Source organism: Lasioglossum baleicum, chromosome 5 (assembly GCF_051020765.1).
Source record: "Lasioglossum baleicum chromosome 5, iyLasBale1, whole genome shotgun sequence".
Classification (NCBI taxonomy): Eukaryota; Metazoa; Arthropoda; class Insecta; order Hymenoptera; family Halictidae; genus Lasioglossum; species Lasioglossum baleicum.
The window spans coordinates 11,173,705-11,194,572 of NC_134933.1; the positions used below are offsets into that span (position 1 = coordinate 11,173,705).

The 20,868-nt window shown below is 39.5% G+C and overlaps 2 protein-coding genes across 2 annotated transcripts in view; both read right to left on the bottom strand.

Annotated features, from left to right (window-relative positions):
* Positions 1 to 20,868, bottom strand: part of Cv-c (RhoGTPase activating protein) — a 339,069-nt gene that overhangs the window by 114,361 nt on the left and 203,840 nt on the right. The gene's annotated exons all lie outside the window — the stretch shown is intronic.
* LOC143208820 (uncharacterized) overlaps positions 1,621 to 20,868 on the bottom strand; it is a 93,598-nt gene continuing 74,350 nt past the window's right edge. The window contains exon 2 of the mRNA XM_076423665.1: positions 1,621 to 20,859. Coding sequence (XP_076279780.1) covers positions 20,822 to 20,859 — 38 coding nt within the window. The 3' untranslated portion in view covers positions 1,621 to 20,821. The remainder of the gene's footprint in view (positions 20,860 to 20,868) is intronic.

The following is a 20,868-nucleotide window of genomic DNA, read 5'->3' on the forward strand; positions in this document are numbered from 1 at the left end:
GGTTGGCCGTGTGCTATCGTGTTCTTCCCGCGTGAATATACGCGCCGTAAGGGCCTGCTATCCGGAGCCTTGGTCTACTCACGAAGTCATCCGCACGCAACCACCGTGTGCTGCTGTTGCTGTTGCTGCTGCTGGAAGAGAGCTGGCTTCTCTGATCGCAGCCGCATTCTTGCAGCAGCAACAAAATTAGAGACAGTACTATTACGGGGCATAAATTAAGCCCGGCACTTTCGCGCCCAGAAACGAGAACGAGTTCTGAGAGCTTCGCACTGTTCTTGTATCGACGTCTCGATCTATGCAAGGACGTAGCAGTAGCCTTCCGATAACTGAATTTTATTAAAATTATCTTCGTAATATACACAGCGCAATTTTGTATTTAAATTTAAATAAAGAGGGGGATCGAAAGAACGACGAAATTAGCTCCGCGTTGGTCCAGTATCGACGTCTCGATTTAAGCAAGGCTGCCTCCCTTTCGTATCGGTAGGCTGCCGATAACCGAATTTTATGAAAATGATCTTCGTAATATGCACGGCGCAATTTTGTATTTAGAATAAAAACTGGGATCGAAAGAACGACAGAATTAGCTCCGCGTTGGTCTAGCATCGACTTCTCGATTTAAGCAAGGCTGCCTCCCTTCAGATTATCTTCGTAATATTCACAGCGCAATTTTGTATTTAAATTTAAATAAACAGTGCAATCGAAAGCGTATATTTCGCACCTAATTACCACAAGCTGCGGCGACTTATACTTCCGGTCGAACAATGCGTTCCACGGGAAGCAAGATTGCAATATCCAGCGAGCAACGGATAAGTGTCGCGGTCCCGACCGAACGATTCTTAATTGCTGTAATACTCGACAGGCCGTTTAAGCGGCGATTGCGGGTGTGCCGGGGCGTATATCAAGCGGTATCATATCGCAGTCACAGAGTCTGGTCAGATTTTTCCAGTTTCCACGATGTCGTCGTTGGGAATGCAACGAAATCAGCCGGTTCGCGCGGTTCCCCTAATTGAAGATCAACGGTAAAATGCCACCATATTCGTCGGCCGGTAATTGCCGGCCAATAAAGTCAGCTTATCTGATTCCTCGCCGCGCTATGGTTTCTAATTCAACGGTATCGCTCGGCTAAGGCTCGCGCTCGTTAGCCGTGTCTCCGATAAAGAGGAGAAAGAACGGCCCTGGCCGTTGGGTGTTGATCGGCCGCCGGCAAATTAACTGCGACAAATGTTACGTTTCCGTGTACGGACACGATTGTGAGACACCGAGCTTAATTTAGATACAAGCCCGCTACTATGCGGGTACTATGCGTCGACAGAGGATCGTAACATCCTGGATACATCAGAGTCGTTGAGGAGCCCACTGACGCCCGAGAAATTCGAATTCACTGCTTTCTCCCCGTGTTTGCACATAGATTTCATCCGGTCAATATTGGCTATACTGCGATCGACTGTACGTTTAAAGCTCTCTTTAACTTTCGATCATCCCTTAGCCTTTCAACTTAAAGGGTATCCTCATTTCCTTGTCGGAAGTAAGTGCATAGCAATGTGGATAGTCATAATTAGACTGCGAATCTTTATGCAAAATAAAAATTGTCTGCATCGATTGCAAAAAATAGGAACTAAATTGAATGTTATTACTTCCCTTAATGATTTTAATAGAGAAGAAATCATATATTGATATCTTTAATTTCAAAAATTTTCCAATAATTTGGAATTTCATCTTCTCAATTTTGCTATGAATGCATAAAAATCCGCAGTCTAGTCATAATGTTAGCATGGCTGTTGCAAATATTGTTTATCGAATTCTCTGTTTTCTCCCCTTGTTTGCAAATCGATTTCATTCGGTCTATATTGGCTACTCCGATCGACTACACATTTAAAGATTTCTTTACCCCTTGATCATCCCTTATTCTTTCAACTTAAAGGGTATAATTTTCTGAATGTTCGCATAGAGGATCTTCCTCGTCATAGCAATGTGAATAATCATAATGCCAGCATGTTACAAATGTTGTTTGTCAAATTCTTTGCTTTCACCATTTGTTTGCAAATCAATTTCATCCGGTCAATATTGGCTACTGCGATCGACTGTACATTTAAAGCTTTCGTTGATTCTCAATCATCCCTTATTCTTTCAACTTAAAAGTTATTAATATTAATTTTCCGAATACTCGTATAGGGGATCTCCCTTGTCAAAAATAAGTGCACAGTAATGCGAATATATATGCATAATATCAGCGTGGCTGTTGCAAAATATTTTTTATCGAGTTCACCGCGGTAAATATGAAAATATCAAAGTAACCTTTGCGGTGCGGTTTCTCGCGCGTGCAAAAAACCCTCGCACAATTAATGTGTATTGCGAAACTGTGTAACGTGCACGAACGTGGTCTTTATGGTCTCGCACATTCGAACGTTCTCGGGTGGTCCGAATTTTACCGGCTCGGTGCCACGTTATGTGTCGACTATCTGCAGGAGTTGCCCCCAGGCGATACGTGTTATGCTAATTGTTCCGAATACACTGTCATAAATATTTTTTATTACACTTCTGCTGGTGGACAAAGAAAAAGGTATCGCGTGCGCACCTCGATGAAACGGAAAGGCGCCTCGTTTCCCTTCGGCGTAACATTGAGCAGCCATTGCGAAAAGCATCGGGTCGCCCAACTGCCTCGACGCAACTTTAAAATTATTGTTCCAATGCGAACGTGCACGGTGAGAAAACTGTCAAACTTTTTTGGTATATTTATTACATCGCTCCGAGCTGAGAAACGTGTACACAAGTTTTTAATAACTAGACTGCGGATCTTTATGCATTTATAGCAAAATTGAGAAGATGAAATTCGAAATTGTTGGAAAATTTAAATAATTGAAATGCCAATATAATTTCTCCTCTATTAAAATTATTAAGAGATTTATTATTATTATTAAGGCAATTTGGTTTTTATTTCTCTGCAGTCGATGCAGACAATTTTTATTTTGCATAAAGATTCAGAGTCTATTAATAACCAAAATCGTGCTTTACAATTGTACTTTATAATTTCAGCACATGTTTCCATGGCTCAAACGTAAATTAATTTGTAGTCATTACGCAGAATAAAAATGTTCTACCGGACGACAAAATGAAACAGAATTAATGTAACTCTCATTAGATTTCATTTTAATTTCGTTAATTCCTGAAAAGCCTGGTTATTCTCGATTCCCATTATTATTACAATGCCACTGTTATAATACCATGTAATTATACGTCATAATCTCTGCATATAAACTCTCTGTCGAGTCTACCAGCTGTAATACGCGCCGTGTAAAATGAAATCATGTTTAATCCTTTGAAACGTTGCTTCGAATTTAACATGAAATTTTATAGTTCGTATCTCGTTATATTTTCAACAAAACGAGACATCATCACTTTCTCCAATCTCCTTTACGAAGCAATACCGCTGCACCGGCAGAAATGCAATCGTCAACCTTCGAGAGTTAGATAAAAAAAAATACGTGAACGCGTTCCGCTGACAATATCTCTGGTATTCCGTTTTCATTCTTCTTATTGCGCTTTCTGTCGTAATAGAGATCCCGTCCTTCAAAGAATATTAAACTAGCGGTCTCGTTCGCCGGCTGCGGAAACGTCGCAAGTGTCAGAGTTCAAGGGTTGCTGGAAAAAATATGTGGGACACTTTTTCCACCACCGTTTCTTTCATTTCGACGTTTTCACTGTGCGAAAACTGCGTGTTAGTTAGTAGAACTGTGTCCTGACACTTTTAATTACTTTTTCGCTACTACGAAATCACAATTTCCTGTTAAATTCTCTTATATCTCCACTTCATTTTTTCGTAAATGTTGCACTCGATATTTAATCAAGAAGGAACGACGATTACTCAACATGAGACACATAAATTCGAACAGAATTCTTCCAAAACGAAAGCTAAGTGTCCACTTCGATCTCTACATAAAGACTTCCCGTCGTTACAGAGGTGGGAATAAAAAAAAATCCACTTTCAACCTACAATTGAACATCGATTGAAGTACTTTCAAGAAACCGGCAATGTTCCTAAACATTCGAGTACCGAAGTGGTCCGGTATTGTGCCGTACCGATTCCACGGGCCTTCTGTAGTATACTTTCACATCACGTAAGAAGTTTTGTTTGATTATTACCGGGTTTGGAAATTATAGCCTCGAGGATTTCGAACAACAATTTCGAACCTCGACGTCTAATCTCCGAAAGCTTTCTCGGTCGATGTTGATTTTTGCGATGCGATTCCTTCGCGACTAAAGGTACTCAGAGTACTCTGATGAAAGGATTAGCAAAATTTAAGAATATCGTAATGTAACAGTCATCAAAGGATGAAATCAAGTTTTATTTTATTCCTGCTTCCCACAATCAATACAGAACATTTTTATTTTGCTTTCTTATAACTATACTGCGGATCTTTATGCAAAATAAAAATATTCTGCATCGACTGTGGGGAGTAGTAGTTAAATAAAAATTCATTTTATTCCTTAATAGTCGTTTCACATTGAAGAAAAACATAACAATATTCTTCGTTTTTTTATATCGTTCACAAATTTATATTTTACCCAATTAATTTCTTCATAAATGCATAAAGATCGTTATTCGAAATTCATCTGAGAGCTACACGCATGAAATTCAAATGACCACACACCTGACAGAACTTTTCGAGAATTGACTCTGAAATGGACACGAAAATCGAGAGTACTCTCGAGACCAACTATTGCCAGAGACTCTCAGATGGACACGTACCTTTACATAATCCCCGGCTTCAAGCTCCGTGCCATTTCCGTTCCGTGGTTCCATGTGGCGCAGCGTTCGTCGTCGTTTCCTTGTACAACCTCTCATCCTGTACACGACCACCCCGATGCACTCTAATCCCGAAGACAATGCTCTCGTTTTCACTCGGCCCGCGGAAAGAAACATCCGAGTCGCGAAGTAGGACGATGGAGAACAGCGGTATCGGCTTTCCCTAGAAATTCGTAGGTGGCGAATGACGGACGCGAGCCCGAGCGATCGGGCATAAATTTCGAAACGACCCGCGACGCCGCGTCGGTAAGCGGTATCGATTTTCACGTGGGCATTCATTCCGCGGACTGCGACGGACCCGAACGCTTATACACTTTCTTCGGAACTTTTCTATTATACTTTCGTCACCCTTCGTTGGTATCGCAGCGCATCACGCGGGAGCACTGAGAAATGTACCTACCGTAGATTTGTACTTGTCTCTTTAGTTTTTATTCATTATTACTAGGATATTTGGTGGATGAAATTATAAATATCCGATTTATACAAATTATTAACACTAAACCTGGGTAAAGTTTACTTTACCGGATTCCAAATTTGTGCCTTTCTCTTATAAATTATTTTTCTCCTGAACCATTGATCGTGCAGGATCGAAACTTCGATTTGCAGCCGCCCCGGGTACAAATCTGCTGGATTACATACCAAATACGTCATAATTTATAGGGGAAAGGCACAAATTTTGAGTTCGGTAAAGTAAAGAGCAGCCCTAAACCTACTCATACACTAAAAGCGATTAAAATGTTTTGGTTTACAAAAATGACAAGGCTCTAATTATTTAGATTTTGTGCAGTTTTTATTAGAACATATGCTTGGATAAAGAAATTTATCGAATCAATTTCCATGTAAGCAACTTTATAATTTCAATAATTGTAAGATGAACAATATAAAACTGGTCATTTGACCGGCAGTGGTACGTTTAGTATAGAATGAAAAAACTTTTTGCTTGGGTCCCACTCTTTTTAACAACGATTTTTGTCCACGAAGATATTGTATTCGCATAGAAGAGAGTTGGGAATTTTTGCCGCAATTGAGACAAGGTCCCCACCATAACGCCCACTGTCCCCCACCAGCTTCCGTTACCATGGAGCAGTGGTGGGCACAATTGTATCAATTGAGACAAAACTTCCCCTTTCAGTAAGCGCCGTTACCATGGAGAAAAGAGGTTGGTGGGGGAAACAGGTGTTTGAGGGGCTCCTACCATGCCCATCACTGATATAGAGGTTCTCATTCTGCGTTAAAAAAAGTTTATTATACTATTCTCTATTCTGACACCGAAACTCCCACTACTATGCACAATTTTATAGCGGTACATAGCTGTGAAAATCAACAAACAACAAAAGAATTATTCGAAATGACCCGTTTAGAGAACAATGTACTGCGAAGACTATATCGTATGCGATCGGGAACACTTTAACCCGGAACCCTGCAATTCAGATGGAATCAAACCAAACTAGGTACAATCACCAATGGTACGTAAGAATCACGGGATTTCCTCCGTGTACTCGATGATTTGAATAGGTAATGACGGCGTAATTTATATTCACCAGCGAAATACGTTCCATTGTTGCGTGTTACTGTTGGAAAGCAAGACCACGAGATTTTCAACAAAATTGACTTGCTGCACAATTTTCTACGTGGCTGTAATAACAACTTTTTTAGCTTGACGATTTCTTAAAAGAGAATTTATATTTATTTTAATGCTTGAATATTAAGAAGAAGTTTCATATATTCAAGTGTAATTTATAATCTGCTTGAAATCTTCATCGCGAGTCTAGCTCGTTATTAGCAGGGGCTTAAAATGTTCATCCTGTACAAATTATACGTACTTTCATTAACGAATGCGACATACGTGGCTGTTCTTCATACGCATTTCCTTAATAACTTGAATCCCGGAAAGAGTTTCCGCGAAAAGCTTCCGCGAAATTCACAAAGCGCATAAAATGAATCAGGAGTGCTTGCTCCTTTGTGTAGGATTCGACCTAGAATCACAGCATCCTGGTGAAGATAAATTACAATCAAGTAATTGGAGGCAAGGCTAGGAGTCATGAGAAGACTCACGACCAAAGGAACTCTGAGAGATTACTCGGCTTATTACCATTCCAACAGTTGATAGACATACGAACAACGGGGTTTTCTTGTTTTCGCAGTTTCTCGTGAAAGGAACGCGGCCATCATTATCGCCACGTGTGGGCCGCACCCTTCGGGGTGGTGCAACCCGCTGAAAGGTATTCTACGGCGGCATCGCCTCTAATGGCTTTCAAAATGCACAGCGTTCATGGAAATCACGGTTTTCCAACTCCCTCGATTTCCTTCGAGGTGAAAGTTACGCAATGATCCGATTACGGATTTTATGCATTCGTGCTGCCGCACTCGCAGTTATCCGACTTGGATGTACATTCGAAAAAGCTGGTTGAATGTAGTGTCGTATTTGTTTTGTGGCTGATACAATTCCAAATAAAGCATTACCGATTTAAACCTGCAATTGGTTTCTCAGTTTACCTGAATTGGGTTGAGAAAATTTATGTTTACGTGATCGTACACTGTTTTTCGCATAGATTATAAAAATAGCAATAATTTAGCGTAGCTGGACTGATATAAAAATTGATTGTATTATTACGAACTCGCTATTTCATGAGTATTAAATATAAAATATACAATGATGAATAAATATACTTTTTATAGAGCAATAATTCTACGGTAATAATTTCGTCAGCCGCCGTAGTCAGCATTGTTCCACGAACATTGTTAATGTAAAGCTACCTTCACAGCGTTACATAATCAGCATTACACCATACAATCCGTTCGATTCCTGGAATCGTGTAAATCGAACGACACCGTTACCGTAAATCCGTCATAAATTCTGCGGTTTCGACGGAGCCGCACGCCTCGCCAGAAGTTTACAGCCTACTAATATTAACAAATCTACGAAATGACTATGTCATTCCCCGGTGCATCCCTGTAGAACTATGACCGATCGTACGAAAGTACTGTTTGAAGATTCGTCGGAACACACAGCGGATTTATGTAGCGGACCGATGACAACGAAGGTTCTCGCCGTTTAATTTTAAGCCGTACGATCGCTGCCTTCGGATTCAATCATTCCTGATATTGCAAAGAGCCTCCCTCGATTTCCTGACACATGGGTTGAGGCGAACGTTGCTTAAGACCGTTTATCTTAAGCCGGTAACGGCGCATTCATTCATGCAGGATATTGTACGCTGTTCACTCACCACCCACGTGTATAACATTTCGCGCGATCGGCGTGGAGTAACAGCGAAGCCAATGTCATCCTCGGAGAAGTTCGCAATTTCCGCGGCAATCCGAGCCACCTTTCGCGTAAATCGCGAACGCCGAGGGGTATCTTCGTCGGGGAAACCGTAAATCCTCGTATATTGTGTTTTTAAACGCTCGCCAACGATGTCAATAGGATACATGTTACAGAATGTACATTAAACAATGTACATTAGAGAATCTACATTAAAAATGTACATTAAGAACTGTACCTTTAAAGAATGTACATTTGTACATTGAAGAATGGGCACTAAAGACTTGAAATGAGGAAGAACGGGGATGACATTGAAGAGGCAACAGGCGATCATTGAAAAGAGGAAGAGGAGGAAGGAAAAGGTGCAGGAGGTGGCGTCAACCGTGCCAATATTCTAATGTAATGGGCTGGGCGTTCATTGAACCTCGTTGGATAGCACTGTTCTTGTCAGAGTATTTTCTTAATGAATGCTCGTACACTGAAAATTCCGGACGTGGTCGGCCAGCAATTGATGGAAACGGCGTGAAAGTTTCTCAAGCGAATGGAATTCGAGTTACATCCCCTTCCGGTGGAAGGATGCGTACGGGCTTCTTGTGAACGCAACTTTCTATTGTATGCACAGCACATCTTTATCGTGGCATTGTTCATTTTCTACCGAATACATTCGTTTCTTTTATCATTTTTTGGCAGAAATAATTCATGAACGTAAACGAAAGATGAAATCATAATTTATTAGAAAGCATAAGAAAGAACGGAAATATGGGTTGAGATTACATGCTAACATTTTGGGCGAAATTCTACGAATAATACAATAAAAATTTAATAATATCTTTTGACAGGCTTGGTTCTGATTCGATTAATGAATATCAACGAAAGAAGAAATCATAATTTATTAGAAAGTATAAGACAGAATGGAAATACGGGCTAAGATTACATGCCAATATTTTGTGCGAAATTCTACGAATAATACGATAAAAATTTAATATATTTTGACAGGTTTGGTTCTTATTCGATTAATAAATATCAACGAAAGATGAAATCATAATTTATTAGAAAGTATAAGAAAGAACGGAAATACGGGCTAAGATTACATGCCAACATTTTGTGCGAAATTCTAAGAATAATACGATAAAAATTCAATACCATCTTCTGACAGGTTCTGATTCGATTCGAACCTGTTTGCAATCAAATGTCTGACGTATTTCCCGCGATATTATCACTGTCGGCATATTGACAATTATTGACGTCAACTTATAAGTCAATACTCGTGTACGGTGAGTTATTGGGTAGGTTATTCAAGGATTCTCATGAAGTCAATAATGCATTTCTGCGCGTTCTCCGCTGAACGTTTGTCATGATCCGACTGCCACGCTTTGCGGTATAGCGCTGTCAGCGTGTTTGCTCGTCTATGCTAAGCCTAACCGAGAAGTGTCAAATCCCTCTGTGAGTACAGTGAGTACATCACAACAGTCAGCGGCCGCAACAAGGTTGCCGCGAAGTCTTGCCACAGACCGTCGGCGGCTTCGCGTCGCGTCGCGTTGGTGCATAGTGCATGCGAATGCAGTTCAATGGGTCTTGTTTAATTTCTATAATTGGCAATGCAGTCGCTGCTGCAAAGGCTTCAACTGTAATTTTGATTTTCGTAAGTAGACTGCGGATCTTCGTACAAAATAAAAAGTGCATCAATGGCAAGAAAGACAAACCAAATTGAATGTTGTTTCTTCCCTTAATCATTTTAATAAAGGAGAAATCATATCCTCAATTTTTAAAATTTTCCAACAATTTTGAATTTTATCTACTCAATTTAATTATAAAAGAAAATTCGTGTTAAATTTCACACCGTTTAGTGTAAACACAGAATAGCACTGTATAACATGTATGGTGAGAATGAAAATGAAACATGAGTGAGAGGAAAAATGTATCAAGTGAATTTTTGTTGAACGAGATACAGAAATGAGTGCGCATAAAAGGGAGCGTTTTGTTTAAAAATATTTGTCAGTCGTTAATTGAATATCGTTTGTGTTACACGTAATATGTTTTGCGAAATATATGGTTCCTTTATAAACATTGATAATGGCATCCACTGTCTGAACCTAAGAGTGTAGGGTAAATCGTAAGTTTAACCGAGTTCTTTCTTGTGATTCGTCGCACTGTCGGTTCGAGTAGCACTCTAAATGAAGGGTATGGATCGAACGTGAATTAAAATAGAACCTGCAGTACGGGAAGTGTATTTGTAAAGCTTGAAGGACCTCTTCCCGACATGCACTTGGCACAAAGAGACCGAACGACGCCTGAATCATTGATCACCCGCTTGTTTACACGTTACTAACTATAGAAAAAGAGCAGGGAGGGTTGTTTACCTTTCCATGTGTGGTTGCAACGATTTTAACAAGTCTCTTCGCAATGAACCATTGTTGCGATAACTTTTTCAGAGTCTGTATTATTTCACATTTTTCATTGCCAAATACATTTTATACACTTAAAGATGACACGTAAGAATTTAGTTAGAAAAATGTAAATATTTTTTGCGATAGTTGAATGGAACAAAGTCGTGTGTACGACCAAAATCGAGGAGCAATGGAAAACAGAACTTTATTTTGATTTTTCAGAAACAAAAGGATGCAACGAAGATTCGAACGTTTGTTTGCGTTCCCGGTTACGGCTTTAAAAAATACAATACGTCAATGCGTGACCGTATACGCGCGTGCCAACAATGCTAAAACTCAAGCGTATTTTCTGCGGACGATTCCTCGTATAAACGTGATAAAAACGGCGCGGCAATGCAAACGCCTTTCCGCAAATATTTTTCAACCTCCACTCGGTTTTCGCTGTTGCGTATTCGCGTAAACTTCGACGTTGTTGAACGCGCGATATTTTATAAGATCCCATTGATAACCGTTTAAAGTGCTTAAATAAAAAATATCCCACATTCATCCCGCAGGATTGCAAATCCTAGGTGAAGCGTGCGCTACTGTATCTTTAATTCGGAGTAGTCTCGCGCAGATTTTCCCTATTCCTCTTCACGTCGTAAAACGTGGCTTCCACAAACAAACGTTTCCTCGAAATCGTTGGCCCCAAGGAATCCTCAGGTGAATAAATTACTCCGGACGCGGTTATTCTCGTATCAAGTATCGCGATGCTCGTCCCGCGAGGAGGTCTGCCACCGAAAACAGTGACGTCTATTAAAACGTGCTGAGCTCGCCGTAAAACGTGCTGATGGATTTTTCTGCCGCTAATTAAAGGATCTGCTTGGCGCGCCGCGCAGTAACGCTCCGTTCGCCAGACGTTCAGCTTTGTTTCGCGGACAACTGTCTGCTTTACGTGCGAAAATGAAGGGGGAAAGAGATTGTCTGCAGCCTGAATAACTCAATCAATAAATAGCATTCTCGACTGAAATGCAAACAACACTCTCGACGTCGAACTAGCGCGATAAGAAAGCTAAAAATTAATTAAGAGGAAATTAATTGTTCTGTTTAAAGAAATGATACTGTTTAAATTGTACGTACAAATTTAAAAGAATTTATAAGAATTGAATCGTACTCTTTTATTATTTTCGGCTTATGAAAATGATTAAAAAAATGTATTTTGTCATGGATGCAGACAATTCTTATTCGACGTAAAAATTCTCAGTCTAGTTATGAATGATGTATTTATTTAACAGATAAAATATGTAAAAATTGTAATTGCGACCAACAACAATTTTTTTAAAATTATGTACACTAGCTAGTGAATCCTTCGAATGTCTCAAAAAAACTCGAGCTGTTGAGTCCAATTTTGAAAAAGTTATCCATTTTGAAAAAGTTATCCATTTTTAAAATGTACGAAAATTACGTGGTCACCGGAAATGTACGTAAATTAAGGAAAACTCTGTTATTGTAACATTGTTTATTAGTGTTATGTAGTTGTCCGGCGTGTATTATTTCTATCCTAGGTGGAAAGATCGCTTTTTCGACTTATTTCCGTCGACAGGCTGCGATTCTATTAAAAGATAAAGGATGTTACTATATTTAATGTGTTATGATTCCATCTAAAACTGTACAGAGGTTCGTTGTAGTACACAAACGCTGGCATCATTGTGGCGTACGATGACGCACGGTTGCACAGTTCAATAGCGCACCTATAACGAGAGAAGTTCCCCATTGAAGCCTGGCCCACGTGTAACGTTTGTTTGAACATTCGCGATTAGCGTGGCCCACTAATGACCACGACATTAACCGTAAATTGGGGCTTGCTGCCAGCGGACTCCACGTGCACGTGTGCAATTTACATTTTTCGCTTGTTCGCTGTTCCCTGCAGCCCTGACTGACGTTCACTGTGACGGTCGCAACAGCGAATGAAGAATCAGGAAATTATCGTGCGAAATTTCAAATACTCCATGCAAGTTCAGCACAATAACCATCACAGGCTTACATCATAATTACAGATTTTTAACTTTTAATTACTCGCGCGCGCATACAGTATTTACAATGTGTCGACCACACCAGCAAATATATTTATTTTGCATTGAAGTAGTTATTTCATTGAATAAAAATTTATTTATGTTGAGATAATGTGTAAAGTTCCATGTATGTAACCAGTTATGTAGAAAGTGGAGTGCGAGTGATTGAAGGTTAACATAAAATAAATATTAAATGTAGTGTTTAAGGCGTAAACAAAGGTGTCGACCACTTTCATTGAATAAAAATTTATTTACGTTGGAGTGATGTAAAGAGTTCCATGTAACCAGTTATGTAGAAAGTAGGAGTGCGAATAATTAAAGGTTAAAATAAAATATAAATTGACTTCTTCAGTTGCGTTAAAAATTACGTGCATAAAAATCAAACTGTATTTTATTCACCAACTAAGAACGACTCCGAAGAATTATACACCTTCGATCACGATTTGCACACGAAGTGTACGCGCGTGCAAGAACACGTGCAAACAGTCTACGTTCGCTCCGTTGATCCGGAGCTTTGTCGAAAAATTTCCTGGGGACACGTTTAGGCATTCAGGTCAAGGTTTCTTTGGCTCCGGTGAGCACAGTAATTTATGTGACTGGCCAGGTAAATCGATTAACCGATACTTTAACGAATTGGATTGTGGAGTGAAACGTAACAAATGGAGTGCGAATCTCTCTTTCGCGTCACGTCAATGGTTCTGGCTTCGTTTCAGTCGAACAGTGATGCCAGTCGGCTTGGATATCGCGTTATGAATGCAGAACTGTTGATCCGTTCATTCGGACTCTCCGAAGTCGCGAAATGTTCAGCCGACAATATTAGGTTGTTCGATAAAGTGAAAGTCAATTTCTTACCATTTAGAATAACTTTTATGACATTTTGTCCATGCTCGTAGAATTTCTATTTTTGACTAGCAAAAAATAGAGTTTTATGACTTTGTTTGAAATTAAATTTGCACCGCACAGAAAAATTTTGGAGAAAGCGAGAAAAATGGTAATCTAATGGTAGATCCTCTGCTTAAACAACACATCATTTTTTCTTTCGTGCACTGCATTTTTACCATTGCGAAATAGCAAAAGCTGATGGAAATGCGTATTTTGATTTTTCGAATGTCATTGAATTAATTTGGTTCAAAATAATGTGATGCGTAGACTGCGAAATGCATTTATGAAGAAATTGACTGGGTAAAATATAAGACAGTGAAAGATTAGAAAAATTCAAGAATATTGTTACGTTGTCCTCAATGTAAAAAATCTATTAAGGGATGAAGTGACTTTTTATTTGACTTCTGCTGCCCACAATTGTTGCAAGATATTTTTATTTTGCATAAAGTCTAGTGATGTGAAATATCCTGTATAAGAATTGCTGGAATTGTAATTGAATCACTTTCCATCGGGCTTCTTTAACCCTGGCAGACACGTGAACGTGCGTATCGTGTTTCAAACAAACGAAGGCCGTTTTCATTGTGATTTTAATAGCAGAAAGGACGTTTCATTCGACTGTCTGTAGGCCGCGTGTAAATCGATGGAACCCTTCCTGACGCCCTCGTATTCCCAAGGGTCTGCGCGATGTTTACAGTAGAGTGAAGTGCGATCATCCGTGTGACGATAGGAAAAGGCACCAGGAGGCTTTGTCGAAGGTCCGGGGCATTGATTTTCAATAGGTCAGTCATGAACCGGCCCACAGCCGTGTTGCAGGATCGCACACGACGGATCACAGCCTACATCGAGCTTTTGTCGACGGATTTTGGTTCACCTCGACACTCGCCTCGATAATTCGAAGCAAACTCGTCGGGTAAACACAGAATACGCGTGTGCAGGAAACTCGAGCGAAAGGTTACACGTGCCGTAAATTAAGACGCTCGTAAACGCACAATTCCTCGTTCATTCTTTGTCGTCCGTGCGCCCGCTAAAACGTTTTCCCGCTTCGAGAAATCGTGCGACCAGTTGTTTCACCATGGAACAATAAAATTCTTCGAATTTTTCGGGACGGTCGTTCGCTTGATGATTTGCAAACATAGATTCCGGGTAGACTTTCTAAATGAGAAAAGATGGGGTTTTCATTTTAGGGAGCGTTCGAAGTGAAAGGCGCAATATTCTGTGAATGGGCTGAGGGTCCTGAGTAAATAGTATCTTAATAAACCTATTAATGGAACCTTCTTGGCAACCATGTCGGTCCTTGTCTCTATGAAAGGCTGTTAATTATTTTTATTTTGTGAGAAGGCGGAATTCTCAAGGTGAATTTTTGTTGAAACAGGAAGTGCATTGGAAGAGTAATGGGAAGTGTAAAAGGAGTGCTGAAAACTACCATAAGGTTCAAACGTGAAATACCTATTTCAGTTTATAATCTCGAACATTCAATTTAACTCGAATAAAATGATAGCACATTTCGAAGTTATCATTGCTTTATCACAAATTTTCTATTTGAAGGTCGTTTGAAGGTCATAGTGCTCCATATCATTGAACTCGTCGTCAGGAAATTAAACATAGATTGCAGGTAAATCCGTGGTCAATTAATGAAAAGCTTAGATGCAATTATTTATTACAGCAATTAGAACACTGCGTCTATGCAAATGATGTTAAACTAGGAGGATCATCTTAGCTATTATTTTTATTCCAGGGTAAAAAGGTTCTAGACGAATGCGTCTCACTTTTTGACTCCGCCTTGCCCACGCAAAGTCGGTTGCCTCGAGCTAAAACTATCGAGTTCGTTAACAACGTAAATGTTGAAGCGAAAACAATAGACGCAGGAACTTTTGCCTCGGCGCGGCGGTTTCGTTCGAATCAGCAATCATATTTAAAAGTGGTTCGTACGCATGGGGGGTTAAGTGCCAAGAAATACGCGTCCGCGGAGAGCTCTAAACTCGTGGCGTGGCGCACAGCGACGCTTCTCGTTATAAACTGCACCACCGCACCGGTTCTCTCAATTTCCACCGCGGTTCCTCTTTATTTTATGTACTAACAACGCTCGGAAATATTCTCTACAGTTCACTGTTCTAATAATAGGCCGGAAACAAAGGGTACGTTCATGGCTTTCTGCGTGCGAAGCTTGGATGCCGTTGACCACCGTGCCGGGATCCTTCGTCGGTCGGCCCTGAAGATCGGCAATAAAATAATCAGGAGCTTAAGGGATGACGCCCTGCGAATGGACGAACAACCTAAACAAACACGCGAGAAACGGGTATGGCGTCGGCGTCGCGGTGGTAGACGCGTAAGCGTGTGCCAGTGACGTCACAGCCCGCGTCTTTCAGGGTATATTTTCTCAACAATGCATCAAGAGAAGCATTTATAAACGGCGTTTGTTTCCGTTAAACGGTTCCCCCAAGACTATTTCGGGATGCCGAAAGCTCTCCGACGTGCCGTAAATCAGTCTAGCCCGGAATGATTCGCGCATCAGGAAGTACAAGCGAGGAAGCATCCCGGCGCCAGACCTTCAATCTGGGACCGCGACCGATCTCATACGAAACCGCCTGAACACGTGGATAACGTTTACACTAAACGCTCCCGCCACGCCACTGTTCCCTGCCAGGTTTCGTCAGCAACACGTTCATCTACGTCAATCGCTTTCACAGTGCGCCAGACTTCAATTACACTACGATCTACGGAGGGATATTAACCCTTTGCACTTCTATGTCCAGTGTGACTCGACATCAGAGAAAGAAAAATTGTAAATACAACGGGTTCTTATATGTATTTGATTCTTCCTTTATTTATTTTTTAGTTAACACTTCCGCTACCAGCATTTGTTTCGTTGCTTATCTTCCGTGTTCGAAAGTTTTATTAAATGCAAATACCCAATTTTGAATGATTAAAACAGTTTAGCAGAAGAAAGTCACAGATTCTCTGAAAATTATGCATTCTACTATGAGTTTAAACAACGAAGAGCATAACCTTAACGCCGCAAGGAACGTTTCTTCGGTTGTTCTGCCCCGAAAGTCGCGTCGCGGAATTCGCATTTTTCTGTTGCATTTTTCTACCTCGACCTCGCTCAGAGCTGGACAAACGCTAGTCACAATTATGATTATTGACTAATAATTTCATAAGCTCTACAAAAGTGACTAATAATTAATGACTAAGTAAATACTTGAGCGTGACTATGAGTACTGACTACATAAGTATTTGAGTGTAATGACAATTGAATAATGACTAAATTTTTATTAAGGATGAATATTGAATGCTGACTATAATGGCATAACTAATGACTAAATACGTAATCAAAATTTCATTATGACTAATGACTAAAAATAGTTATAAGTTAAAATAAGACATAATAACAAAAAAAATATCCTAGTCCTATCCTAAACATATAAAATACAGATTATGACACGTTTGGGCACTGCAAATTCCGATATAGTTTAAGTATACATATTGATGTATGTTAATCGCACAATAGTGACTGATGACTAAAGATTGGTGACTGATTATTTAAATTAACTAATGATTAATCATAACTAATAAGCAATAACTAACGATTACTTAGAGTTGTGACTAACTAGTGCCATGTAGTTATGACCAACTAATCAAAAAGTTATACAGACTATTAGTCATTTTTAATTATTAGTTGATTTTTGCCCAACTCTGACCTCGCTTGTGTTGACTAGAACTAAGACTAGAACTAACAAGCCGATGAAAATGAGCTTTTGGGAGCTTATAGTGAAAAGATAAGCGTATTTACTAAAAATGTTGTCATTAAAAAAATGTTCTTTTCACCATTTATTTTGCAATTGTTTTCATACCAGTGGACTCTTAAAATTTTGAGATGTAACGTGGATATTCAACTCGAATAACTTCCAAGAAAAGGTTCAGCTCTGGGAAAAGAAAATTCTGTAAAGGAGAAGAACAATGGTATCTTTTTACCCTAGAGGCTGCGTTATGACAGAAATGGGGACAGTGTATTTATTTTCTGTTAAACACGATGCTACCGATAGTACTGACAAGGAAGAGGACACGGTCCGAGGATGACGATTATGAGAATTTGCCAGCCGTGAAACAAGAGCCGGTATTTCGCGTCGCTGAACTTTGCTACGACCTTTCGCAATGCTCGCAAAGAATGGCGCCGAGCACTGACACCCTTTCCTAATCCTACGAGTTTTCTCATAAACATTTATCAATTTCGAGCGAACATTGGTGATAGTGATGCAACAAGAAGCAAATAGAACAACGTTGCTTTAGTTTTGTTCGCACAAAATTAGAAACTATGTGTTTGAAAACTATTATATAAATATGATTTTGTATCATTTGTGTAAACGTTGCTCACGCTTTTCTTACGGTGATCAATTATCACTTCATGATTAATATAAGCGTCTGTACCAAGAACTGATCGGAAAAATCGAAATCTGCACACGCGTGTAATAATTTGCGTCAATGTTCGTTCTGTGACGTCATAGTTTGATGAAGAATGACGCGCGCCATGGATTTAAAAAATCTGCTGAACGGCTAAAATGTACGTCATGGAATACATATGTTTCAAACAGTGATTATGTGAACGTAATTCGAAGGTTGCATTTCTGCCGAATGAGTCGCAATCAATTCAGTATTATGAAAATATAATATATTATTTAAAATATATTATATTTTCTATATATTATTATAATTATTATTATATTATATATTTTATTGTAATTATTATTATAATTATATATATTAATATAATTAAAATAAAATATGTTTCAAGACTTTTATTGGCCCGTAATAGCTCTTGAACCGCGAAACTTTCTTTCTAAAAAATTCTAGACACAAACCTGTAGTCACCTTAATGAATGAATAGGATCGAACGAACTTTGTTGGAACTATTATCAGAACGTGTCAACGCTATCGTGGATACATGAATAAATTGCACGGTTTAAGATCGACAATGGAACTTTGCAGCGAGAAGCATAATGCGAGGTTAAATTCACCACCAGCAAGTCCGAACGGAATCAGCGAAGTTTATCGGCGGAATATAGTCATCCAAGCGATCGCTAAACGCGTGTAAACGAGCAGTACCGTAAGAACTGAGATTTAAGTGAGAATTCACGAACATAACGGTAAAACCGTATCTTCGTAGTCGCGAAACTAGCCCCGGTTCGGGATCATCAGTAATCAGTTTAGTTCGCGTTGTAGCAGGTCCATTGCGCGATATAATGAAAATAACATATCGCACGAGGACATATATTTTAAACATGTTTCAACACGAAACGATCGCTCGTTGCGAACATAACAAAATGGATAAGATCTAACGAGAAAGGAGGAGTGTGTGTGTTTCTTAACGGTAGTGTAGGTTCTAATAAAATTGACCTTGACATTCATTATTCGCGGATGAGTTACAATAGCGTTGATATGGGTCATTGATCCACGTATATGTGGACGCTACAGCTTCAAGTTGAAGATGCAATATTCATGTGTGAGTGCGTTACGTTGGACTTTATAGTTTCAGACTATCAGGACATATTTTGAGACCACAAACTTACACAGTCAGTCTTATAATTGAAGACACACGTTTTAAATCAGAATCACTTTTTTATAAGTCGACCAAACGACTTCAATTTCTCTGCCAAGCTTCTGGAACTATTTATAACTTGTAAACCGATCGACCTCCAAAAAATTATTATGTTCTCTCACATTATTTTTTGGACTGAAAAAAGTTGTTTAATTTATTGGATGTTTTGGCGACACCCTTTAACCTTTGTGTAGTCGACCACATACCCGGATTCCCATTTACTGTATCTCTTTCAACAATTTGTTAATGTTCCTCTAAAAAATGTTACAAACTTTGTCTGAATATCCATTCGATACTCGCTAATACAGTTAGGAGCATAACTGATCGCAATAAATATGTTGAAAAAATGCATTTAGTCGGAATTGTAAAAAACAATAGTAAAACTTGATTTTTACGACTTTTTTAGCTGGGCCGATAACGAAAATTTCAAAGATGTGTTTTGTAAACTCGTATAAATTAATATACGTTCTGAAGATTTCATTGAAATTAGTTAATTGGTTTACGAATAACAAACGATCAAAAGTGGTAAAAATTGCAATTTTTCATGATTTCCAGCCTACAGCTTTTTACCACCTTTGATCGATTATAATTCGTAAACCAATTAACCAATTTCAATGAAATTTTCAAAATGTATGTAATTTATACGAGTTTACAAAACACATCTTTGAAATTTTCGTTATTGGCCCAGCTAAAAGAGTTGTAAAAATCAAGTTCTACTATTGTTTTTCACAATCCCGACCAAATGCATTGTTTCAACATATTTATTAGACGTCATTTGGTCCATTCATGAAAAAGTTATTCTGATTTAAAGTGTGTGACCAGTTATACGCTCCTAACTGTATATTAATATCTTATAATGAGAATTTGTGCGAACATGTTAAATACAGAAAGGTTTGAAATAATCTATACACTTTGGTTGACTACACAAGGGTTAAGCAAGCTTCTCCGGTCCATGTTCGGTTGCTTCTAAACCCGTTGGCGAACGTGGACTTTTTCTCTAATTCCGCTCGGTCCCCGTGTTTTTTGTTATTCTGTTCGTGATGCATGGATTCTTTTCGCGCCAAGAAGGGAAGAAGAGCTGGATTAAACGGGCCGAGACTACGGCTAGGCGAGATTCCGGCGTGAGAGCCGGCCGATTCGCGTGTAAGTGGCCGGGGATTATAGCCGGCTGTTGAAAATAACGTTGGATGCGCCTCTTCGGGTTCGTCGACCGAGGCTGAAGCATTGACGTCGCTCTGACGCAGGATGCGCACCAGCTACGGTGCCTCTGTCTATCCGGTCGCGGACCAGCGAGCTTTCGCGAACCTCGATTGACGGGACCTATTTCCGTGCTTTTTATGTAATCCCTTATAGACTGTTGGCCCGCTGCGCTGCGTCGAACCCAACCAATGGGCCGAAATGGACGGCCGACTTTGATCGACCGCTTCAATCCTCGATGGACACTCGAAACACTTGTTGTTGGTGCTTCGATTGAGTTCCATTGAACGGTCTTGTTTTACCGTTTCGAACCTGATGGCACAGACACTGCCTGCTCGAAACTTTGGCACCACGCAAAAAAGATGTTACGAAGACAATCACTCCGTTTTTTATTATACGGTATTCTCTCCGTAACTGTCGGTGAGATCTCTGTCGTAACTGTTGTGCAGACAATCACTTCATTTTTTATTATACAGTATTCTCTCCACTACTGGAGCAAACGTTCTCAAGTTATTTTCCTTAAATAATATCCACATCACGTATTTACCGTTTAAATTTGAAGACATCAAATTACAAAGAATTAAATTGTGATGAAGAAGTCATTTGATAATGATTTGCTCACTTACTACATCTGCATAGCGTTCCTCAATTGTGTGAACACGTCTCACTCAAGCTGTACGTACCTGCAACAA